Raw genomic sequence first — 24,123 nt, 5'->3', positions numbered from 1 at the left:
TGTATTTTCAAAATAGGTTTTAATCATAAGCTTTATATACAAATTGTTGTACAATTACTTTAATAAAGTGAAACGGTAAGTGAAAAGTAGAAAAAGCAAAGCTGGTTCTTCCCGCTCCGTGAGTATCAAAGGTTTGCTCGTAGCCCCAGGTTAGTGATGCGGGAAGCGAGCGGTCTATGATCGGGCTTGGGCCACCTAGAAAGCAGCGTGTGTCCTCGTGCTGCCAGGGGCCACTGAGGGACCAGAACCTTCTAGTAAACCCGGGCACCCATAAAAACATGGTTTAAGGTATGCTAAAAATAGTTTGGCAGTAGTGTGACTCAACCTCTCCCACCTCCAGTTAAGTATGGACAAGGTGACAAACTCTAAAGCGTGAGGCCGTTCAGCGCATCAGTAAACTGTGAACCTGCACCGGCTAAGCAAGCGCCCGTTTCCCCGACACTCGGGCTGCGCTTCCCAGCCCGTGGCGCGTGAGTTGCCTGCGCGTGCGGAGAGCAGGCTCTGCGGTTCCACGCCGACGGGCCGTGCTGCATGGTTACTGGTCCCGTGACTCGTAGAGGAGCTTGGTGGCCTAAAACGGGACCAGAGAAGAAGCATGCTTGGGCCTGGGCCTGGTTGGAGCGGGCGTGGGCACCCCCTCCCCGGCTGGCAGGGCCGCCTCGGGGAAAGGTGGGCCCAGGCTCAAAGCAGAACAGTCCAGCTCTCCGCGCGCCCCTGCCTGCCTCGGCCCGAGTACCTTGTGCATGGCCACCAGCCACGCTGTCGACTGCCTGCGGCTGGCGCTGGCGTCCTCCCCAGCCGTCAGCTTCAGCTGGGTCGTGCCCTCCGCCCCTGGTGCTGTGTACTGCAGGGACATGCCTGTGGCCCGTGCGTTGCCTCCTGAAAAGGGGAGACAAAGTAAGAATGCCCACGGGGAACCCCAGCCACCCAGGATTCCAGCTGGCCTCGCGTGCCTGCCTCCCACCCCTCACGCTGGCACCGGCGGCCCCTGGTGGATGACCCTAGATTCACAGGATGGGGAAGAAATCTCCCAGACTGGCCCTCCAGGGCCCGGGATACATCATACCACGTCACTGAGCCCAGCGAAACACAACTGCGACAGCCAGTCCCACGTGGGGACTCCTGCTGGTGGGAAGCCCCCACAACTGGCTGGCCCCGTGCGCGTACGAATCCCGCGCGGCCGCGGCACACGGGCCATCAGCAAGGCCCAGAGGAGTGCTAACACCCCCCTCGTGCGTGACCGCCTGCAAAGATGCCACGGCTGGGAGCGGCCCCCTCCAGGCCAGGCCAGCAGCTCAAGGACCCATCACTCATGAACAGGCCGGCGCGCTCAGTCACGACCAGAGAAGCCCGCGCACACCAAGCCTCACGGCGAAGTCTACCTACGGCTTTTCTACTTTGCGATGCAGGATGAGAACTCCGTTCTGAGCAGGAGTCCGGCCCATGGAAGATTTCTTCCGTCAGACACGGATCTCGGGGTAGACCTGAGCGCCTGCCTCCAGGTCTGGGGACAGCACTGGACGGCTGAGGGGGCCTGGCCACCAGACAATGGCAACGGTCAAGCACTGTCCTGGCCACCTCAGCGAACCTCTCATGAGCCCCGTTCCGTCTGTGCGTGTCGCCAGGCCGGTCCCCGACCGGGCCCCTATGGGAGTGCCCACTTCTGTGGGGGGGAGGGGGGCACCAACCATGGCTCTGGCTGCCACCTGCTTTTGCAAGTGAGCTTCCCGTGGTGCACGGCCCCAGCTGCTTCCCGCCGCCTCTGGCTGCTCCTGCCCTTTGTGAGAATCCGCGGAGCTGGCAAAGCCAAGAACGGCGACTGCCCGCAGCTCCTCGGACTGCCGCCCGCTGGGAAGTGTGACCCCCCGCCACCCACCCCCAGGGAAGACAGGGTTCTCGGCTTTGAAAAAACTGCTGGCAGGAAGCCTGCTTTCTCCTCTCTTTCTGCCTACTTGTGATCTCTCTCTGTCAAATAAATAAAGTCTTAAAAAAAAAAAAAAAAACAGCAGAGCAGGGCTCACTGCACCCCCAAAACTGCCAGAAGGCCCAGGGCCCTGGCAAGGAAGACGAGGCTTCCGCAGGCCACTAGGGGGCGGCCTTCTCCCTGGCCTGGGCGGGGCTCTGGCCAGGGACGTTCCTGAGCCCCGGCTCCCTAGCAGGAGGCAGGCAGAGGGGCACCTGGGCTGCCCACCCCGCCCAGCTTCTCCACGCCCCGCCCTATGTACCTGGGTGTCTGCAGCTCCCACCTGCCCCAGGTAGCCGGGGTGGTGCTGGCGTCACACCCTGTGCGTGGGGCAGAGGCAGGGAGCACTGCCCACTCGGGGGCTCGCACAGAGGCGCAGAGCAGGCCGAGAAGGCACAGGAACATCCAGGAGGGAGGCCGCCCCCAGCGCCCCGCTGCCCCGGACTTGGTCAGCTTGGGGATGCACGGCTGGGAAATACTGGGGAAAGCTGCGCCCTTGGGATTGTCAAACGGAGCAGACGAACTACATTCCTGCCACTGGGATACTTTCGTTCACGGGGCGCACACCCTCGTCTCGGGCCCAACCCCTCTCAAGTCAACTGACAGCAGCGGCTGCCTTCGGCTCATGTCGTGATCCGGGGTCCTGGGATCGAGCCCCACATCGGGCTCCTTGCTGGGCAGGGGGCCTGCTTCCTCCTCTCCCTCTGCCCCTCCCCCCACCCACACGCTCTCGCTCGCTCACTCTCTCTCCAACGAGATCTTATTTCGGAAGACGGCGCGTATACACGCACGTGTCACCGCGTGCACATATAAGAGCCCGGGGCGCGATCTCGGGGCTGCGGGGGAGAGCTGCGCGCAGCGTGAGGCTGACCTTCGGAGACGGGCTGGCTCCCCAGGAGGCTGGTGTAAGCGTGAGAGTCTTTTTCTACGCCAAGTAGGTAGGCAGGCAGGAGAGAACGAGCGCCCATCAGAAAACAGCGAGAGGGAGTCAGTGGCGCGGGCGCTCCGCACGCTGCACGGCCGGACGCGGACTCTCCCGCGGAAAGCCGCTACCGAAGCGCAGAGCGAGATGGAAAGATCCAGAGGGGCCGAAAGGCTCTGGAAGCTCCCCAAGGAAATGTAAGGGGATCTCACTTCACAGACACCTGACAGGAGCAGAAGCCCCGGTTCCCAACGAGCCGCCGCTCAGGCTTTCTGAGCACGAGGGGGACGCCAGCGGCGCCGGGAGCCTCAGCCCCGGTGTGAGGCCAACACAACGGGGCGCGTCCGGGCAGAGTCTCCTTCGTTCTCGGACACGGGCAGCCCCGTTTACCCAGCGGGTTCCTGAAGACACTAAACACAAGCCCAGGAGGACACCGGGCGGGCGTCCCCGGGATCCGCAGCCAGGCCGAGGAGGAGACCCGAAACCCGGACCCGCACGCCGCACCGCCCTCCCCGCCCGCGCGGCGCTCACCTCCGGCCTGGAAGCCTTCCGTGAGGACCTGCACGGCCGAGATGCGCGCGATTTCAATCTCGTGGCGGCTGTCCCCTTCCAGAAGCAAGTACCTAGGGAGCAGAGTGGCCAAAGCACGTCACCTGGGGTCACAGCGACAGCGCGGTCCCTGCCGAGTGGCGCCCTGCCTCTTACCTCTGGTTGCCAGACAGACGGCACACCATCGTCTCTGGTTTCTCGGCATCTCCCAGGGTCACGAGGAAGGTGGCTCCTGGGGGCGGAGACGAACGTGAGAGCGCGGCGGCTCCTCCCACACCTCGTCCTCCTGGCCCGGCGCGGCGCGCGCCCCCAGGAAGACCACGGCTGGGGCTGTGCCCGAGAGGAGCAGGGGCGCTGCGGTCGGATGAGGCTCTGTGCACCCCCAAAGCTCTGAGGAACTGTGGTCCTTTCCCAGAAGGCCCCGGGGGCTGCATCCCCCAGGCCAGGCCCCGGCTGCGCTGGCAGGGGGCAGGGGCGGCGGGAGGAGGCCCGCAGGCCCGGCTTACCGCTCAGGAGCACCTTGAGCTGCTTGTCGTAGAACTCGGCCTCCTTGTGGGACACGAGGGCGCACTCGGCGCACTGCCGCACGGGGTCCACGAAGCACATGCGTCGCAGCGGCACCTTCTGGCCGCAGCACTTGTCGCAGAAGCACTTCCCACACCGGCGACAGTGGTGCTGCGGACACGGACAGGGCGGCGGTGAGGAGGCGGAGGGCCGCCCCCGCACCAAGCGATGAGGTCGCCCTGAGGGCCGCTCTGTGTCCCACTGCCCACCCGCCGGGGCACCCCACCTCCACGGAGGGGACACCCCTCGGAGGGCAAGACCCGCGTGTGTGGCCGCACCAGGCACGGTCACACGGGTGTGCCAGCTGCGCTCGGCCCCGGCCGAGTCACAGTCCGCCCTCCTCAGGCGGACACGCGGCCCCCCCACCCCCGGCAGTGGCGCCATCCGGCCTGGGCCCCCCAGCCAGTGGCCTCAGCTCACCTTTCTGGTGAGAAAGTCAAACTTGGCGTCGCACTGCATACACCTCGGGCACTGGAGGGAAGACGACCGCGTATGAGGCCGCAGCTCCGAGCGGCGCGGACAGTGCCCCTCCCGCCCCTCCCAGCCCAGCGTGACGGAGACAGGGCGATAGGCTCGGCCACCAGCTCAGGAGCCCCACAGGCCGGGTGCCACCCCCCCAGTCGCAGGCCGTGGGGGCGCATGGGGGGACACCGAGGGCATGAGTGAGGTCTGAGCCCGAGCAGCTCCGGGCAGGGAATGGCTCAGATGGCATCTCGGGGACCCTGGAGCGCGCTGGAGCCGGGGCAGTGGTCAGAACCCAAAGGGCCCCACTGGGGCCGTCCTGGTGCTGGAAGCAAGGATCGTGTCACAGGACCACGAGACCGCACGGCCGGGAGCAGCCGCTGCGGCTCCGTTAGGGGCAGGCCCGGCCGGCAGCGGCCCGCACGCAGCCACACGTGTGTGCGGAAGAGGCCGCACGGGACGGGAGACGGCGCGGGCTGGAGGGGGTTCGCCGCGGCCACGGCCAGGCCTGCAGATGCTCCCGGACGCTCCTCGGAGGCAGGCACCAGAGGGAGCGACAGCAGCCAGGCTGGGGCTCAGGGCAACGGGCGCCCCAGAAGGGCAGAGACCAGGGCGCTGGGCACGGAGGGGAGGCCTCCCCCCCACCCTGCACTCCCGGGACAGGAGGCCCTGCAGGGGCACCGAGGACAGGGGACGAGCTTAGGCCTCTCCGTTAACACACGCGAACACGGAGCTGGTTCCGGTTTGGCCAGAGGCACCGAAGGGCAGTCAGGGCGCGGAGGAAGCTCGGCTCCCCACAGTGAGAAAGCCGGTCCCACACCCCCGAGGAGCTTCAGCCCTGCAGGGGGGTGACAGGGCGACAGTCCCCACCCCCCACCCCCCAGGCAGGGGGGAGGGCTTCCCAGCGGGACCAGCTCGGGGACAGCCAGTGCTGCCCAGCTGGGCCTTCCCTCGTCCCCACCGACCGTCTTCACTCTGCTCAGACGCCCTCAGCCACAGGGGCAGCCGGGCCACTCGCCAGCCCGCACCACCCCCAGGCTCAACACGCCCCCCCCACCTGCTCTGCGAGTCCTTCTGGGCTCCGGCCTCCCCCAGGCCGGGCAAACAGCTCGGGGGAGATTCCAGTCCTGCCAATCTGTGTTGCTCCGGAGTCCGGTGGCGCCGGCTTCGTGCAGCCGCTCCGGGAGGGGCCTGGGCCCTTGTGCTTCCCAGACGCGACCCTGCAGCCACAGCCCCGCACCAGGAGTGGCGTCTGAGCCTTTTGAGATCCCATGACTCACATTCTCTCGCTTCCTCTTCGCCCTTACGCTGCCTTCCGGACTGGGACACAGGTCTTGGTCCACCTTGACCTTCCGGAGTCCCCTGTGGCTTTGAGTGGGAGCCGGCTGCTCACCGCACCGTGGCCGCGTCTGCCCATCCCCGGCACTGCCTCTCCCTTCTGTGAGTTCTGGAAGGCTACCTGCGGCGGGGCGCGAGCTCTACGTGCCCCCCCAGTGCCAGCCACAGAATCCACGGAGAAAGCCTCCCGCCAGGCCCGAGGCCAGGGCGCCCCGGGAAGCCTATGCCGCCCTCCCCCTCCCCACTGCCTCCGTGGCACGCTTCATGCTTCCGAGTAAGGCTGGAGCGTAAGGCTGGGGTGTTCGGCAAGTTGAAGGGCCAACTTCTGAACTAAATCACACTGAGAATTTAAAACGTGCTCCTTAACAATGTAAGTGACACAGAAGTTCACCAAACAAGCAACGAGGAGATTGAGAAAACTGGTCCTTAAACAAGGTAGTTTGCTGACCACATAACAGAAAAGACACTTTGAAAATGATCAGCAGAATAATTTAATCTAAAGAAAATGAAATCAAGAAAGCAACAGGCAAAGAGACCAAAGTAAATATACGGTCAAACACCAGATGCCCCGTCTGAGAAACTGTCCCCAGAGCAAGCAACACGACAGGCACCAGCCCAGCCCCGCAGCAGTGACACCGAACTAGACCAGGCGACTCCACGGCCCGGGGCCCTGGAAACCACGTGCGGCTCACCCCCCTCCACAGGCCCCGGCCCGCGTGGTCCCCACCAGGGGGGGCTGAGGCTCCGACACGTGGGATCTCCAGGGCAGGCCCCCCATGAGGGACTGAGGGAGGGGTCATGCACACGGTGCACACATGCCCACAGCCCCCTGTGCTGCCTGAGCCCTCGCATGGGCCGCCCACCGTGACCCCCGCTCCCGGGGACAGCCCGGGGAACAGGAGACTCCAGCCTGGCCTCCTGGGGCCCCGCGCTCAGCCCAAGGGCCTCTCACCCAGCGGACTGGATGGAGAAAGCGGGTGGCAGGGGGTGGCCTCTGGAGGGGCGCTGCGCACCGCGAAGGCGGGGCGGCTGGGGCCGGAGTTCCCAGCCCAGCACCTGCTCTGGGGCCTCGGACTCCTGGCAGGTTGGGTGGCCCCGTGGCGGACGCAGGAGCCAAGAGCAGCCCGGGCCCTGGAACAGGTGCGTCTCGGGAACCCCAGGGTCCCGCTACCGCGGTCTGCCCCGCCGCCCGACCCTCACGGGAGGAGCCCCCAGAGGTGCGAGGGGCCACTCCAGAAGCAGTCCCAGCACACAGGTGACAGAGGGGGTCCCCTCCACGTCAGAGTAGAAAATACGGGGCTAGAGCCTCTGAAGGATGTCAACAAAGGCGACTGCACAAGAAGAGCCTGAAGGGGCCGGCCCCCCTCCCCAGGGCCCCGGGGGACGGCCGCGCCACACCCCATGACCCCCACAACCCGCCGCCAGGACCAGACCCTCCGACCCTCACACTGCAACCGTGTCTCAGGTTCCTCAGAAGGAAACAGATCCTGAAAATAAAATTTAGAATACTCGTATTGAAAGATAATCCTGTCTAGGGGTGCCTGGCTGGCTCAGCAGGAAGAGCGGAGACTCTGATCTTGGAGTCACGAGTTTGGGCCTCACGCTGGGTGTAGACATTGCTTAAAAAGAAAATGTTTAATTAAAAAAAAACAATAGGGGCGCCTGGGTGGCTCAGTGGGTTAAGCCTCTTCGGCAGAGGCTCAGGTCATGATCTCAGGGTCCTGGGATCGAGCCCCGCATCGGGCTCTCTGCTCAACGGGGAGCCTGCTTCCCTCTCTCTCTGCCTGCCTCTCTGCCTGCTTGTGATCTCTGTCAAATAAACAAATAAAATCTTTAAAATAATAATAATAATAATAATAATAATAATCCCTTCTAAAGAGCAAAAGCGTAACTCCTAAAATATAAATTGGCCCATTTAAAGACTTAACTGCTTAACTAACAAGGGACCAGCAAACAGTTAAATCCCCGCCCAAAGGGGTGGGGAACACACGAGGTCACGGGAACGAGATGACGGGGCCAAAGAGGCCAAACAGCAGGTGTCACAGGAGATGAGCGCACCCCCGCGGGACAGAGCCCATCTGTGAGCCCCACCCGGACCCCCACTGCCATTGGTTCCTGCAAGACACGCAGAGCTACCGACAGCAGCGCACCCCGAAGCACCAGCCGCAGCCCTCGCTCAGGGGCCCTGCACTGTGGCATTTCCGTCAGCACCTGCCAATGGCAGAGAGGTCCTGGGGGGTCTAGGGGCACCCCCTGGGTCCCGGAGAGCAAGTGTCAACACCCTCCCCACCTTGACTGCTGGGTAAGTTTCCACAGAGAGGCTCCTGCCGTGTAACTTGGATGACCCGGTTGCCCCCGATCACCCGTGACAAGGCTGGACACGGACCCCAAATTCACCGCATTCTGCCCCGTTCTTGACCGGCTGACCTGTCGGGGCTCATCGATCAGAGCAGACGCGTTCACCTCACTCGGTCTGTCCTTCAGGCCCGTAGACGACCCGCCCTGAGCTGGAGACAGGCTGACCCGGGGTGACGCTTCCCCTGATGTCGGGTCACACTACCCGCATCTCCACGTGGGCCTCCGCCCATCTGGGGTCCCTCCCACCCGGCCTGAGACACTGATGGACCCCGAGGTCTCCCTGCCGCAGCCGCGGCTCCTTCCCGGGCCGCCAGCAGCCCCATCCAGCACCACCTCTCCTAGCTCGGGGTTGTCTGACGCCCGCGTGCTCCCGTGTCTACAGAGAACCCCCGCGTCAGAACGAGAACACAGAGCCGCCGTCGTCACTGGTTATCGGGGCTGAAGACTGGGCGGGGGGAGTGGGGGGGCCAGGAGGCAGGGGTCTTAAGAGTGAAACTCAGCATCTCCGTCTCCTGGTGACAATCCCTCCGGCCGCGTGCCACAGAGCCCACCGCAAGCCCATCTCCACCACCGTTCACGCGAGTCCGAGGCCGCTGCCAGGCCCCCCGCGAACCTGCCAGCCCCCGCCAGCGGGGTTCAGCGACGGTTATTTCGCAGGAGCCCCCGGGGGAAGCGGAGGGCTACAGACCATCTCTCTGTGCGTGCTCGGCATACACCCCCCCCAAATCTTTAGCACTTTTAAAGGATGTCCCCACAGGCCCAAGCTAACCACCTGGCACGGGCTCAGGCAGCTACAAAGTATAAGAGACGTGGACTGGACTGGCCTCAGCGTGACCCAGTGGAAAACAGAGCCACGAGGACACTCGGGGGGCCGCCCACTGACACGTCAATGCTGACTGAAGCGGAGGGTCTGCGGGACACCGGGACACCTTCCAGCCGTGTCTGTCCTAACTCCCCACCCCCAGCCCCACCCACCACAGATAAACAAACCGGTTTCTCACCGCAGGCACCGCAAGCTGTGCCCCCCTGCACACAAAGGGGGTCCAGAAGCGCAGCGGGCAGTGCGCAGCGGGGGGGGGGGGGCGTCCCTTCCACAGTGCCAGGCCCCGGACTGGTGGCCGAGCAGGAGCAGCCACACCCCTCCCCAAGGCTTCCGGAGGCTCCTAGCCCACACTGCGTGCCCCATGCCAACTTTCTTTTCCTCCAGAACACTCTCTGCTAAACACTCGGGACTCTTGGACCATGCCCCAGGAGGCTGCAAACTCTACTTCCTGAAACTCAGACAACCCCCACCCCCACCCCCACCCCCACCCCGCACCCCACACCCGCGGGGAAGGCCTCCAGGGCCTGGCCTGACTCTTCCAGGGACAAACGGGAGGCAGGGGGCGCTCTGGAGCGACGCCCACCACCCTTTCAGCTCCGGAACCAACCTCCTGCTCTAGGAGGGACACCTCCCCGGATCCGGGTGTTCCCACCCAGTGCACCCGCCAGAAGACCCCCCTGTCACTTTGTGGTCAGCAGTGGCCAAGAGGCAGGAAAACACAGGCGGTGTCTCCGGGAAATGGCACACTGCGGGAGAGAGCCTGGGGGACAGCAGTCACCCCGCCGCTAACCAGTGTGGCCGCCCACAGTGCTTCTGTCCAGATGGCTCTCACTGCCGGCCACCAGGTCCCTGAGCGATGGCGGGGCGGGGGGGGGGGGGCTATTGGTGCTGTTGGAATTCACGGGGGGTTGGTCAGGGACAGAATGTCTCCTGTAGCCACACACTCCCTCACCTCCGTGACACATGGGCGACCACCCGGTGATCTGGCCGCAGGTGATGTGTGCACAGGTGCAGAGTCTGGCCTCCGGCAGGTCACGACCACCCCTCCCCCACTGCAGAAGCGAGCAATTCCCCCGTCTGCAGGTTGGGTCACCTGCCTGTCCCCACCTCCAGCCATGCTACTTCGACTTCCCGGAGCGCGGTAACTTTCGCACTCCCGAATGAGCGGAGACAGGACACTTCATCCTGCCGCAGCCCTAACCAGGCAGGCCCTGCGAGCAAAGGCACATGCTGTTCCGAGGAGGAGCACGGAGGGTACGAGAGAAAAGAACGCGCCCACACAGGGCAACAAGGGGCGGAGGCCCGGGAGGCCCAAGGCAGGGCCGCTGACCTCCAGGCTGGCCCTCCTCCCCGCGGCCCTGCACCGGGCCTCTCCCCAGCTCCGGCGGCTTGCCCTCCTCCCACACCAGACAGCTGGTTGACTCCTGCGCGGACAGCCTGCGGCGGACAGCGACTCTGGGGGCTGGGGGCTGACCAGGCGCAGGGGTCACTCCGCGCACTCCCAACAATCAGGGGCTGCCAGCTTTCCTCCGGGGCCTGTGATTGACCGGACGCACGGACGTCTGTCCCCCGGCCCCGGGAACCAACAGCGGCCGGCTTGGGGACACCGAGCGGCCTCGCGAAGGTGCCGCACCCACCCGGCCAACGGGGACAGCTCAGCGCCGCCCCCGGCCTCGCCCTCCCGCCACAGCTGCTCCCGCCTCTCCACGCAGGTGCGGTCCCCTAGCCGGGACGCCCCCTCCGCGTCACCCGAGCCTCCTGCTCATACGCCGCGCTCCGCTCGCACCGCGCAAGGGCCCCGCAGGGCGCGCAGGGGCCTGGCCGCCGTCCCCCCCCCCCGGCGGAGCGCGGGCCCCGCTCAGCGGCTCAACCAACAAGCGGAAGCCCCGCGGGACCTCGCGGGTGGGCAGAGCCCGGAGCGGGCGGGACCGGCTGCCCGCGCCCGGCGCCCTCCGCGCGGGGGGTGGGGGCGCGCGAGCCCGGGCGCCCCGAGAGGGAACCAGGCGGAGGGCGCAGTGCCCAAGGCCCCGGCAGGGCTGGAGCGCGGGGGGCCGAGGGCAGCCGTGGGGGGGCCCGGAGGCCAGCAGGAGCCAGAGCGGCGGTGCGGGCTGCAGGGACGCGGACGCGGGTCCCGGCGCGCGGGCGCGGGTGCGGGGGGCCCCGGGCGCGGGTGCGGGGGGTCCCGGGGCGCACATAGGGGGCCCTCGGGCTCGGAAGGGGGGTGCGGGCGCGGTGCGGGGGGTCCCGGGCGCGGGTGCGGGGGGTCCCGGGCGCGGGTGCGGGGGGTCCCGGGCGAGGGTGCGGGGGGTCCCGGGCGCGGGCGCGGGCGCGGGGCGGGAAGCCGGCGGACGGCGGCGACCTACCTCCTTGTCCGGGACCCACTGCGGCTCCTCCAGGCCGAAGGGGCTGCCGAAGGCGCGGTGCTCGGGTACCATGCGCAGGCCGCTGGGGGAGCGCACCAGCTTCTTGGCGTCGCGGCGCGCGGCCACCTCGGAGGACATGACGCCGCCACCGCTCTCGCCAGCCGCCCGGACCCCCGCCCCGCCAGGAGCCCCGCCCTGCCCGCGTGGAGGACAAGGGCCGCGTCCAATCGCCACGCCCGGCCCGGAGCGCGGGCCAATCGGAGCCCGGGATCCGCCCCACAGCGCGGTCTCCAGCCCTGCGGTCGGCCACCAATCGGCAGGGAGGACGCGGCCAAGCACGCACCGCCCCCTGGGACGATTGAGACTTTGGATTGGTCCGTTAGTCTGTGACGTAGCGCCGCTTCCTCTCTGATTGGCAATTCCGGTGCGGGACGCCCGGCTCGTATTGGAAAGGGAGGTTGCGAGGGGCGGGGCGGCGCGAGGCGGCGAGCGCGGCGCGGGGTGAGCGGGCGGCGGGCCCCGGGGCGCGGTGCGGGGCGGGCGCGCGGCGAGCGGGGCCCCGGGCGGGGTCGCGGGTCGTCCACGCCGGCGAAGCTCGCGAGCGGGGCTGCGGGGCCCGCGGCGGGGCGCGCGGGGCGGGGGCCGGGGCGGCCCTGGAGCAGGTTCGGGGCCCGCGGCCGCGCCTTCCTGCAGGCTCCGGCGGCGCTGGACACCCGAGTCGCGGCCCGAGTGCGGCGGGGCCGCTCCGAGCTCGCCGAGCGGCGCGTGGGACCCGCTGCCCCTGAGTGCCCGGAAGCGGGAGGGAGGGAGCCCGGGGACCGGCCTCCCCGCAGGGCTCCCCGCGGTCGCAGACCCTAACGTTCATGCGACCGCGGCTCGCCGGGCCAGCCCTGTGCCCTCAGCCGGCGGCCGTGGTGCCCCCCGACCCCAGAAGCAGTAACCGCAGTGCGCGCGAAGCCGCCGTCGGGGGAGCACAGGGCCCGGACACGGCTCGGCCCCTGCCCCTCGGGGAGGCGGCGTCGGGCCCCCCCGCCCCCCAGCCCCGTGGTCCGCTGCTGGCCGGCGCCCCCCATCGCGAGGCTGAGGCGCTGTGCGCCCCGGCCTTGTCTCCCTGCCCCTCCCAGCCTGGATCCCAGCCTCGCGGCTCTCCAGGCGCGGCCCGGGCGGCCTCAGCTAGAGCCTTCCCGCCGGCCGTCCCAGCTCACACCGGATGCCCACCCCGCCTGCCGCTGCGGGTCACTCCTGGGCTTCCCCGGCTTTGGGGGAGGACACACACTTTCTCCAGAATTTGGAACAACAGGCTGGGTGTTTGGTCCGGGTGTTCAGCTGACCCGGAGGTGGTTCTGGGTGGTGCCTCCCTGGGTCTCCCCTTCCCGGCCTGGGCTTCGGGACTCCTGAAGCTCGTCTCCCTGCCCACCGGGAGGGCGCCCGCAGCTCCTCTGACAACGTACTGCTGCTTCTGCAGCCGGGACTCTTGCTTGTTTCTGTCCTTAGAAATCCAACGTCACACCTTCCCCACACTCGGGCGCCTCTTGGAGCTGGTCGCAGTCCCCATCGCCTCTCCCTGTGGGTAACCGGCCCCGGGGCCCTGGGTTCAGGCACCTCTTTCCGTCGGAGGCTCAACCATCCTTTGCAGTCCTGGCGGCCATGGGGCGTGGGGGGGGCTCTGCGGGGTCCTCCCCAGTGTCCGCCATGTTAATTTCAGCCCTGGCCTGGAGCGCTGCCGCAGGCCGGGGTGGGCCCCCGAGCGGGGAGCGCCTTCCTGCGGCCGCGGTCATGATCACAGGGTGAGGTCACACCTGGGCGTCAGGCTCCGTGGCCATCCCTGACCGTTTCATCAGTTGTGGGTGCCAGACCTGTTTCCCTGGGTGGCCTGCACATGGGACAGTGTGAGTGACGTGGTTCTTGGAGCTCTAAAATCAACGTGGTGATGCCTATGTCCGTCACACCCTAAGCACTGCCAGGGCCAGTGACCTTCCCCTCAGCGGAGGCCTTGCTGGTAGACGTCGACACTGGGTTCAGCCTGCATGGCTGCGGGCCTTGGCCTTCCTGCACGCCCTGCTGCACTCTCAGCCTCGCTGCTCTGGGGTCCCCGGCTGAGTGGGGCCGCCCGCAGGGGAGGGGGCGGGCTTCTGCCCTGCGGCATTTAGGGCTTGGGCCAGGGGACGGGCAGGACAGTTTCCACTGTCCTCTGCCGAAACGGCTTGGTGGTTGTGGAGCTTCCGACTTGCAAGCATCCTACAAGATTCAACATTCACTTTCCCGGTTCTTTCCAGATCCTCCATGGAGACACACTTGGGGGAGATGAACCTGGAGAACGCAGAAGACACTTCACTCCCGCAAGCGCAGCGCGCGTGATCTCCATCTGCCTGCGTCCTCCTCTGCGAAGAGGTGGGTCCAGGCAGGGTGCTCACCTGGACACCGGGTCCCCCGGCCGGGCCTCAGGGCGGGAGCACGTGCTCATTTCACCCGTCTGCAGGGGCTGGAGCGGGCCTGCTGGGGATGGTGTGGCTCAGGTGACCTGGGGGCACGTCTTCAAACACATCCATCCATCACACAATTCCATCTGTGTGTTGGAATTCACGGTTATTTTATTTTATTTACTTATTTGACAGAGAGCACAAGTAGGCAGAGCAGCAGGTGGAGAGAGGGGGGGAAGCAGGCTCCCCGCTGAGCAGAGATCCCGACGCGGGGCTCGATCCCAGGACCCTGAGATCACAACCCGAGCGGAGGGCAGAGGCCTTAACCCACTGGGCCCCCAGGCACCCGTGGAATTCCTGGTTTCTAAGTTACCAAGTGGTTGCTCGAACAAACGCTTTGCCTTGGACTTCCCTCGGTGGTTCTCCTACGACAGTGACGGGGAGCCCGCCTCACGGAGGACCGCGCACCCAGGCCACCCTCACTCCACTGTGCTCGGTTTCTGGGCACTTTGCGGTGACAGCGAGCGCATTGGAATTCGTGTCCCTGGGAAGTTACACAACTTTGTGGTCAAGCTCTTGAGATGGATTTGGAGCAACTGGACCTGAACCCCAGAATCATCGCCGCGGTCAAGAAAGGTGCGTCCCCGATGTTTGCATGGAGCAGCGGAATGAGACGCGAGCAGGGCCGCATGCACAGGGCACATGAAACAAGTCCTCGGGGTGCCTGTCCACGTCCCCTTCCCCGAGACAGCCGGTCCTCATCAGTCACAGATGCTGGAGCACGTTGCGGGGTTTTAGGTGTGTGTGTGTGTGTGTGTGTGTATGTGTGTGTGTGTTTCACTGAGGGCCTTTTTTAAAGTTAATTTTATTTTCATCAAAGGAAATACATGTTTATTGTCTAAAAAGTGAGAGGGAACTCGGCACACCACTTACGAGTCTGTTACAGATTTCTTCTGTGTTTGCGTCCGGGTTTCTTTCTTTTTTTTTTTTTAAAGATTTATTTATTTATTTATCAGAGAGAGAGCGAGCGAGAGCGAGCACAGGCAGACAGAGAGGCAGGCAGAGGCAGAGGGAGAAGCAGGCTCCCTGCGGAGCAAGGAGCCCGATGTGGGACTCGATCCCAGGACGCCGGGATCATGACCTGAGCCGCAGGCAGCCGCTTAACCCACTGAGCCACCCAGGCGCCCCTGCGTCCGGGTTTCTAGACGTGTGTCTGTCGCTGTGCTCAGTCAGTCAGGGCCAGGATTACTGACGGGGCGTGTGTCCCGTTGACAGCTGGCTTGCTGTGACCCTGCTTCTTCCACTCCTCCCCTCCCAGCTGGTACAGTTTGGGCCATGAGGGCTGTGACAGGGGTCGGAGCAGCCGCTGCTGGGAGGCTCGGACGGTTTCCTTTCTTGCGCCGTCTTTGTGATTTGCCCCGAGAGGTGTTAGTTGCCTGCTTTTCTCCAGTGCTGTTTTGGAGTTTGTCTTTCTGACTTTTCCCTCATTGTCCGGTGTGTCCATCACGTACCCGCCCTCGTCCTTGAAGGCTCCAAGGGCTGGGCAGCTCAGCCGTTCTGCTGGTCTCCCGGCGCACCCACCCGGCTACCCTGCACGAGCTGGGGTCCTGGGATCTCTTCCAGCCCTGCCGGCCCCTGCGGCGCTCGCCGGGGAAGCCGCAGCATCGGGGTGCTTGTTGGTCGTGTGACACAGATGCCTAAGGACACGTGGGGGCTGGCGCAGCGCGTGGCGATGCCCTACACGGGCGCGGTCCCCGGTCCTGTTTCTTCATCCTTGGCTCTTGGTTTTTTCAGAGCCCGTGTGTGGTTTGGCTGTTTTCCCTCACGCAGTCCGTGCGTCTGTCTGAACTGCAGTGTCGGTGCGTGCTTTCCTGATGGTGCGGGGTTGGGCCTGTGTGTGTGTGTTTCCAGGACGGGGAACTGGGTGGCAGCCACTGCTCTGGGCCCTGGGGAGAGGCCCCTCATCTCTGGCGCCTGCTTCTCCTGCTGTGGCGTGGGACCCCCCCCCCCCCCGCCAGGTCCCCTCCGTCTTCTTTGTTGTCATCACACTTTCCCCAGGGGCTCCCAGAGCCTCGGGGAGTGGATCAACGGACCTGCCTGTCAGGTGCGCGGATTTGGAGGACCGTGGAGTCCTGAAACTTGCTGTGTTGCCTTGTGTGACTGTAGTCTGAGCCCGTCCTGTAATTTATTTGTGTAACTTCAGCCAAACTGAAGTCGGCAAAGGAGGTTTTGCATTATTCCGGACCAGACTTGCAGAGACTGACCAGCCTGTCCAGCCTCGACGTGCAGCAGCTGCTGAGAACGGCCTCCTCACGCCTGCGCGGCCGCGGCGTCTCCACAGGTGGGCGCGGAGTGTCTGCTCTGCCCTGGTGCCTGGGGAGGACTGACTGCCGGGCCGGGTCACGGCGTCAGGGTGGGGACCTGTCAGGTGGACGGGGGAGCCTTGGGCACCCTCGCTTCGGAGAGTCAGCTCTGGGGCCAGAAGAGATGGGACCCGGCGCAGGGGTGCGAGAAGCAGGGCGGAGTGGGCAGTCAGGGCCCAGAGCCTACCGGTGCCACAGGACACTGCCGCTAGAAGCTTCCTGGCCAGGACCACCTCCTCCCTGCTCGCGGCACCCTGCCCCCACCCCCAATGTGACTGAGGTCACCTGTCTTTCCACCCCGTGGTGCCTGACGACCCCTGCGGCCCCCCTGCGTTCCCAGCGCTGCATCTGTACCAGCAGACCCAGAGCTGCCCTGCACAGTCCCGGCGCCTGAGCCTGGGCTGCCCCGTGCTCGACGGGCTTCTCCGCGGCGGCCTGCCCTCGGACGGCCTCACCGAGCTGGCCGGCCCCAGCTCCGCCGGGAAGACCCAGCTGGCCCTGCAGCTCTGCCTGACCGTGCAGTTCCCGCGGCGGCACGGGGGCCTGGAGTCCGGTGAGTGGCTGCCCCTCGCCGCCGAGGCGGGGGATGGAATTTGGGGGGGGCCCGGCCCAGTCGCTCTTGGGGAGGCCACACTGCACTCCGCGGAACCTGTGCCCGACGTGCCTCCGGGGTCTTCCCAATTTCTGCCTTCCTCTTCACGCCTGCTGTCAGTTCTGCCCTCCTGCACCCGCCAGGAGAGTGGGGGCCCCAGGGCCACGGGCGCGGCAGCCTGTCCGCTCTGCGAGTGGCCGCTCACCTGTTCCTGCTCGCTGGTGGCCCGCAGGGCTGGCTCCGGCTGGGCCCCATCCCCTCGCAGGCTGCGGGCCTGGCCCGAGGCTTCCTGGGCCCTCGCTCCCACGCTCGTACACACGCACTCACACACACATGCACACCAGCAGGCTTCACACATGCGCTCGTACACACGCTCGTACACACACGCACGCCACCAGCCTGCCGGCCAGCTGGGCACAGAGGCGGAGACCCGGCAAGCGGTGTTTCGCTCCAGCACTCCCGGGGCACGCGTGCGGGCTGCAGCCCCAGGGGAGTGGGGCGGGACTGGGGCCCTCACGCTGCTCGCGGCACGGTGACGTGCACAAGCGAAGCGGCAGGGGGACATTTTCAGTCTGCTGCGCAGGTCTCCCAAGCGCTCAGATCTACACTGTTTTTACCAAGCGTGAGGTCACCAGGGTGCATGCGACATGGCCACCTCGCCGCCCGACACTCCAGGGTCCCTCCCGGCCACACCACCATGCTCACCCTGCTGCCACGTGGTGGGTTGGGGACGCGGCTGGGGCCAGACCTCTGGCGCTGGGAACACACACGGGGAACACGCGCCGGTCCACGTGGCTGCGGGCGCCCCCGCGGGGCACTGCCGCTCGGTCTGCAGTCTCTCTCATGGCCCGTTAGCACCGTGAGCTGTGTGGGGCAGGGTCCCCTGGCCACGGGCAGGGCCCTCTGGCCGTGTGTAGCGGCTGCTCCCACCAGAGCCGGGTGTTTGTGTGTCACTCTTGTCCTTCCGTCTCTGGGCGAGGGCGCAGCCCAAGAGGGCCTAAGGGGCAGGCGTCTGGCGCCAGTGCTGGGTAGATGCACTTGGCCTCAGAAGTGGGTCGTCCGTTTACCCCACAAAAGCGCTGCGGTGATTCCAGACTTGTGTCTGCTCAGAAACGAGCTGGGAGCCCCCCCAATCCCGGGCGCAGTGGGGGGCTGTGCCCCAGACAGGCTGAGGGTGGAAGGCAGGGCTGTCCACGCAGTCGGGACCCCAGAGCCCTCCCAGCCTGGTCTCCTTCACTCCGCGACGGTCTGCGCCATTCTGCCCCGGCGGGGTCCCTGCAGACTCATGCTCTCCCAGACGGGTCACGCGAGCAGTTACCGTTGGCGTCTGTGTCCAGGCTGGGTCCGAATCTGGCGCAGGCCGGGTTGGGGGTGTGGCAAGGGCACTGCGAGGGCGGGTCCCCAGACCTGCACCCGTCCTGGCGCCGGAGCCCCGAAGATGTCCCACAGCGGAGCCTGTGCCCCGTTCCGAGACACGACAGGCCCCGCATGGCCCCTCAGTGGCCTGTACGCTTGCTCCAAGCCCAGCCTGAGGCAGCCCTGCTGCTGGAGAAGCCCGCCTAGTCCACTGCTGGTCTGGGGGGGGTGGTGGCGGGGATGTCTCACTCCGTCGCCACCATGCCACCCAGGGACTCTCGGTGACAGCTGTGTCACATCACATGGGCTGCCCTGGGGTTTAGAGGGCACAGAGCCCCCCCACGTCTGCCAGACAAGCCGGCGCGCCACAAACCAAGAGCTGGAGGACGTGAGGCTGTGGGGAGCTGCACTGCTGGGTGGCTGAGGCGGCTCTGGGGACGTCCGTCAGATGCCGGGCCGTGGGCCGCCCACACGGGTGTCTCAGAGAGGCATGTCCCCCGAGGCAGCCCCGAGGTTACCAACATTAAAGGTTGGGTCCAAGATGCCCATTTTCCTGACAAAATAACTCCTTTAACCCAGTGAGATCTGAAAGCCCTAATCTTGTAAAGGATGGCTTAGGTCCTCCAGACTTTTGAATCCTGCACTTACGGAGCCCCCTCCCCCAGCCCGCCACCTTGTGCTGCGGCCACCCCAGAGAAGCCGCCGTGGCCTGTCGCAGGTGAGGTCGGCATGGCGAGGCCCCGTGCCTTTCCCAGCCACACGCCCAGGCGGGTGAAGGGGCTTCGGGGCTGCACACAGACTTGGTTCTGCTCAGAACCTCCCTCCGGCCCGTTCCCCGTGGACGGGCCAGCGTGCTCGCTCCCAGCGGCTGCGGGACAGGCAGGGTCGGGGCTCGGCCGCGTCTCCAGGCAGCGTTTCCGCTGAAGTACCGTCGGGACCGTGCCCAGAGAGGTTAAGGAGAGGCTGACGGTCAGGCGCTCGCTCCGGACAGACTGGTTCTCGTCCCGCCGCGCATCCGTCCGCAGGCCTGAGATTCTGCCGAAACACGGTTACGTCAGAGTTAAAAGTCAGGCACACGTGGGGCGTGTATGTGCTGTGGGTCCTCCGGCTCGGCCGGGTCCCCTGCCCGGGTCTGCAGGAACCGACGCAGGTGAGGGCCACAAAGGTCCGCTGCGGTCCTGGGGGGCGCGGCCAACACTCCACCCACCGGACACAGCCATTTCGTGTTTTAAAAGTGGAGACGAGGTTCCCATACCATAAAATTAAACGTACAAGGCGGGGCCATTTAGTGAATGCGCAAAGCCGTGCTTCCGTCACGACTGCCTGATTCTAGACCATTTCACGGGCCTCCCCCTGCCCACTGGCAGCCCCAGCTCTGCTTCCCGCTCCCAGGGACTCGCCGGTTCAGGACGTCTCGCAGACGTGGACTCCTGTGTCGTGGCCTCCCCGGGCTCCCTTCGCCCGGAGCGACGTGTGTACGGTTCTGTCGGAACGTGTCACTTGCCATGTGCCCGGGCTTCTGTGGCCACCGCTGCTCTGAGCACGGGCGTCCGCGGCTCTCGGGAGCACACGCGTGCTCAGGACCGCGCGGTCTGTGCCCCGTGCGAGTGCCGTGTCCGAGCAGGTGAGGGGCTGCCGGACGGGCGCCAGCCCCCTCATGCGCTGTCCTCGCCGACGCGGGACGTGAGCAGGCGGTGGCGTCCCCCGGTGGATCTGATTGGCATTTCCAGTGACCGGGACGTCCGGCCTGTGCCCGTGGGCCTGCCGGCCCTCCGCACGGCTCCAGGGAAGAAAGGTCTGCTCAGGTCCTTGCCTGGTTTCGACTCGGGGCGGGCTTTGTGGTGAGCGTGAGAACTCTGCGCCTCGCGGCCGCCCGGCCCCTCCCGGGCGCGGGGTGTCCGGCGCCGTCCCTCTCCGGGTGCGTCGTCCCTTTGCTTCCGTGACGGGGCCGCGCTGCTCAGGCCCGGTTTCTGCCTTTGCTCCCCGGCGCTGTTGGGTCACATCCGAGAAGCCGGGGCTGCGAAGGCTTCCCTGTGTCGTCTTCGGAGACCGGGGCGCGTCGGCAGCCCCCACGCAGGCCGAGAGGAGGGTCTGACCCCGTCCTCCGACGGCAGTGACCCGGCTGTCCCAGAGCCACTTGTGGGAGAGACCGTTCTGTCGTTGAACTGCCGGGGACCTTGGTTGAAAATCCGTTCCCACCAACGCTCGGGCTGACTCCGGACGGCCCCCGTTCTTTCTCGCTGTGGTCTCGGGGTGCGCTCCCTGTGCGGGGATCCAGGCCCGGGCCGGGCTGATGCCTCCGGGTGTCTGGGCTGTTGGGAGCACGGGGCCTGCGGTTTGCCGACCAGCTTTTCTGGTCACACACAGGCAGGCTTGTCACCGTATGGCCCAGGATGGCGGGAGAAGCCCCGACTGGGGCCTCAGAGCGAGCACCCCCTTGCGTGCAGGGAGGCATTGCCGGAAGGCCCCACTCGCTTCCGCTCGAGATGGGCTGGGGGCCCTGGGGGTGCTTCCTGTCGACAGGGGGCAGGTGACCGAGAGGAGGGGCCCTTTGCCTCCCCAGGGGCCGTGTACATCTGCACGGAGGACGTCTTCCCCGACCCGCGTCTGCAGCAGCTCATTGCTCAGCAGCGGCGCCTGCGGACGGACGTCCCAGGAGACGTGGTCGACAGGATGAAATTTGGCGACCAGATCTTCATCGAGCATGTGGCCGACGTGGTGAGTGTCTCTCTGGCCCCAAGTTCCGAGGGGAAGTCAGTCCAGTGGGAGAGCCACACTCGAGAGCCACCCCATGGAGCCGTCAGCAGAGAGGCCCCTGCCACGGGCCACACGTGTAAGTCCACGTGGTCGGGTACCCAAAATTCAGGTCAGACTGGGCTGACCTGAAGGACTCGTCCCCCACCCACAGGCAGTGGGGGAGGCAGCCCATGAGCGAGGACGCCCAGCACGCCACCTCCAGACCCTGGCCCGCACCCCTGGCCACGGTGCTCCTTCCCCTTGAAAAGGCCGCAGCTGCAGTGGACCCCCTCCCACCGCCTTCTGCTCTCCGGCCACCCCGCGACACCCACGGCCAGCCGTCCCAGCCAGAGCAGTCTGTGTTGGGTTTTACTTCTGCCTCTGACCGAGCGGACAGCCCCCTGTCAGGACACGGGAGCCCCCCAATCTGGCCAGGACCTAGCAGGCCCCCAGCCCCAACAAGCCCCTCGGATGGCTGACTGCCCCCTGGCCACAGCACAGGTGTGGGGGGCAGATCTGGAAGCATCCCCAAGAGACACAGCCCTGCCTGTGGACAGATAAGAGTGCGGGAGCCTCTGGGAGAGGGCCGAGGGCCAGGAGCTCAGGGCAGGTCCAGCAGGCAGGGAGAGCTGCTTCGGGGCCTGGCCAGCTTCCACGTGGCCCTCTAGCTGGTGGAGAGCGGGCCAGGAGTGGGAAGGCTCGTGAGGAAAGGCAGGAAGACCGAACCCGCACACCAAGAAAGAGTAAGGCGGCCTCTGCATGCGGCCGCCCCACGTAGCCCGGCTTCCAGAGCGCAGCGCTGCCCCGGACGTCCACACAACTGGAGGGAACCCCCAGATCCCAGTGGGCCTTCCTCCCATTTAAGGATTGTTATAAAAATTGCAAAGAAAGGATAAGGCATATAAACTTTTAATTTTTAAAAAATTTACAATAAAGGATATCACACATAGCTTGGGGAAGTAACACAGGTCGCTGGGGCCCACGGGGCCCACAGCTGCAGCCTCCTCCACGGGGGGTCAGGACACGGCTGGCCTGCGGGTCTCCCCAGAACCGCGGCCCAGGAGGGAGGCCATGCCCCCCCGGTCATCCTGTAGGGGCCGAGCGTGGCCATGGCTTTGCAAGCGACGTGCACCCCGCTGAGCAGCGCGGTTATTAGTAGGACCGCGTGCGCCGGGGCACGGGGACCCAGAAGACGAGGTTAGTGCTGCAGGCTCCCAGCTCCAGGGCCCTCCAGCCTCGGTGGCTGTCCTCTGGCCGTCACAGGGCTGGCTCTGGCTGCACACAAGCAGCAGGGTCCTGGGTCTCCCAGGCCGGATGTGGCTTCACTGCGAGAGGAGACCGCAATCAGGGCCACCAAGACCCATGGTGGCCTGAGTGTGGTTCCGGAAACAGCTCAGCGCAAAAGGCTCCCACCGTCTTGCCCTGTGTCGCCTGGCGGGGGGCTGGTGGTGCTGGTAGGCCCTCCTTTGCTATGCGGGACAGGCTGGGGCACCCGTGGGGACAGGAAGGGGGGACTCACATTACCGCTGGCGTCCTCGAGACCACTGCTGCTGCTGTCATTTTCCACAAAAAGAGGCTCTACTGGGGACGCCCTAGAGACAGAAGCAGAGAACGGGGTTTCACTCGGGGGTGGACTGCCAGTGTGTGGTCACGGGGCACCTGGCCCCGAGTCCAAGCCAGCGGGGCAGGTGGCCCCAAAGGGACAGGCCTGAGGCCCCGGAGGATGGGCAGGGCTGGCGGGGGCCTTCTGCACTTGCCCCCCTGCTTGGGCACAGCCCAGGGGTCTTCCCAGTAGAGGCAGCCCCACCCCACTGTCTCCCTGCTCCCTCCACTGGGCAGGGGGCAGGGCTGCCCGCACACCTGCCTGACAGCAGTAGGACCCCAGGACCGTGGCGGTCACGAGTCCACCTTCCGCTGAGGCTCCAGCCAGGGTCAGTGCCTGGCATGGGGCCATGGGAGAAGGGCAAGTCACGGTGATGGCCCCAGGGGCTGTCGACCCCATGGGGGCTTGAGAAGTGGAAGGGGACGGACATGAGGGGCCCCTTGGCGCAGGGCAGAAGGGGAGACATGGGTGGCAAAGGCGGTAACACCATCTACCGTCGGCTTGCAGGACGCCCTGCTGGAGTGTGTGAGGAAGAAGGTGCCTGTGCTGCTGTCTCGGGGGATGGCCCGTTTGGTGGTCATCGACTCCGTGGCAGCCCCATTCCGCTGTGAGTTTGACAGCGCGGCCTCGGTCCCCAGGGCTAGGCATCTGCAGGCGCTGGGCGGGGCCCTGCGCTGGCTGAGCTGCACCTTCCGGAGCCCGGTGCTCTGCATCAACCAGGTGGGTGCCCTCACCGCACCCCAGACTGCACACAGACGGCCTCAGCCCGTCGTTTAGGGGTGATGCCGGGGGGGGGGGGGGGGGCAGCGGGGTCTTTGCAGCCGTTGACCCCAGTCTGCGTGTTCCAGGTGACAGAAGCCACAGAGGAGCAGGGCGCGGCCCCCGGGCCACAGAGGTGAGCAGAGAGGCGCAGGAGGGCAGTGCCGAGGAGTGGGGGAGGACTGGGTCCCCCACGGTTCTGTAAGTAACGACTGGGCCTGTCCCATCTCAGCCCCTGGGACGAGCGCGTCTCCCCGGCTCTCGGAATGACCTGGTCCCACCAGCTCCTGATGCGGCTGATGGCAAGCCGGCATCAGCCGGAGGAGGGGGGCGGCGCCGCGCCTGGCCGCCCGGACCGTACCCTGAGGGTGATCTTCGCCCCCCACCTGCCCCCCTCATCCTGCTCCTACACAGTCAACGCAGAGGGAGTGCGAGGGACTCCGGGGACCGAGTCCTGCTGACACGGCGCCATGGAGTGCGTGGCCAGATCAGTGGCGGGTGCTGGCCAAGCCCTCCCTGCTTTTGCAGGCACAAGGGCCTGACGGGAACTCGGCACACCCGTTGCTGGGTCACCGGGTCTGGGTGGGCGACCCCCACCACGGCAGGGAGGCAGTGCACACGGAGGAGCCACCGGCGAGGCCCCCCTACGGTGGGCCCTGGACCCCTTCGCCACAGCTCGCTCTCCACCAGGCTCTGGCCTAGGTAGTAAGACCTCCCCACCGCCCCTGGGGTGGTCTCGGGGTCACTGAGGCACAGAACAGTCAAGTGACTTGGCCATCATCCGCCCGGGCTAGTGCGGGAAGACAGGCGCGTGCCTGACCCATTACTGGAGGTGGAGGCAGAAGTCCCTGGAACTGGGCAGACTCTGGACATTTTCTAGAGCAGAAACATTCATTTGTATTTTCTATCCCATTTTTTAAAATAGTCTGTGGCCCTCAAAAGGTCAGGAATG

The 24,123-nt window shown here is 66.1% G+C and overlaps 4 protein-coding genes across 17 annotated transcripts in view; 1 reads left to right on the top strand and 3 right to left on the bottom strand.

Moving 5' to 3' along the window:
* ZFYVE21 (zinc finger FYVE-type containing 21) lies at nt 1-11,546 on the bottom strand. 3 transcript variants are annotated; one of them, XM_059374107.1, is made up of 8 exons: nt 11,343-11,546; nt 4,419-4,469; nt 3,941-4,109; nt 3,591-3,666; nt 3,417-3,508; nt 2,835-2,888; nt 737-879; nt 1-571 (listed from the first exon to the last, which is right to left on the bottom strand). In XM_059374107.1, the coding sequence occupies exons 1-8, from the start codon at nt 11,478-11,480 to the stop codon at nt 536-538; spliced, it is 759 nt and encodes a 252-aa protein (XP_059230090.1). In that variant the 5' UTR covers nt 11,481-11,546; the 3' UTR covers nt 1-535. The 3 variants fall into 3 exon arrangements, with proteins under 3 accessions (XP_059230090.1, XP_059230091.1, XP_059230092.1); XM_059374108.1 differs by lacking the exon at nt 4,419-4,469; XM_059374109.1 differs by lacking the exon at nt 2,835-2,888 and having other exon boundaries at nt 11,343-11,544.
* On the top strand, nt 9,860-24,102 carry XRCC3 (X-ray repair cross complementing 3). 6 transcript variants are annotated; one of them, XM_059374103.1, is made up of 10 exons: nt 11,782-11,843; nt 12,837-12,908; nt 13,619-13,733; nt 13,958-14,398; nt 15,966-16,103; nt 16,466-16,678; nt 20,637-20,791; nt 22,920-23,132; nt 23,261-23,307; nt 23,404-24,102. In XM_059374103.1, the coding sequence occupies exons 4-10, from the start codon at nt 14,344-14,346 to the stop codon at nt 23,630-23,632; spliced, it is 1,050 nt and encodes a 349-aa protein (XP_059230086.1). In that variant the 5' UTR covers nt 11,782-11,843; nt 12,837-12,908; nt 13,619-13,733; nt 13,958-14,343; the 3' UTR covers nt 23,633-24,102. The 6 variants fall into 6 exon arrangements, with proteins under 6 accessions (XP_059230089.1, XP_059230088.1, XP_059230086.1 ...); XM_059374104.1 differs by having other exon boundaries at nt 12,837-13,231; XM_059374106.1 differs by lacking the exons at nt 11,782-11,843; nt 12,837-12,908 and adding an exon at nt 9,860-10,691.
* Nucleotides 11,722-12,415, bottom strand: LOC131999466 (atherin-like). The gene is made up of 2 exons (XM_059372166.1): nt 12,269-12,415; nt 11,722-12,123 (listed from the first exon to the last, which is right to left on the bottom strand). The coding sequence occupies exons 1-2, from the start codon at nt 12,413-12,415 to the stop codon at nt 11,722-11,724; spliced, it is 549 nt and encodes a 182-aa protein (XP_059228149.1).
* Nucleotides 21,703-24,123, bottom strand: part of KLC1 (kinesin light chain 1) — a 55,751-nt gene continuing 53,330 nt past the window's right edge. For all 7 annotated transcript variants that reach the window (XM_059374088.1, XM_059374084.1, XM_059374087.1 and 4 more), the window contains 2 exons: nt 22,329-22,401; nt 21,703-22,134 (listed from right to left, as the gene is read on the bottom strand). In XM_059374088.1, the coding sequence (XP_059230071.1) occupies nt 22,132-22,134; nt 22,329-22,401 (76 nt within the window). In that variant the 3' untranslated portion in view covers nt 21,703-22,131. The remainder of the gene's footprint in view (nt 22,135-22,328; nt 22,402-24,123) is intronic.

This window comes from Mustela nigripes, chromosome 13 (assembly GCF_022355385.1).
Source record: "Mustela nigripes isolate SB6536 chromosome 13, MUSNIG.SB6536, whole genome shotgun sequence".
NCBI lineage: Eukaryota > Metazoa > Chordata > Mammalia > Carnivora > Mustelidae > Mustela > Mustela nigripes.
The sequence above is the reverse complement of the archived record's forward strand: the minus strand, read 5'-3'. Positions and strand labels throughout refer to the sequence as shown.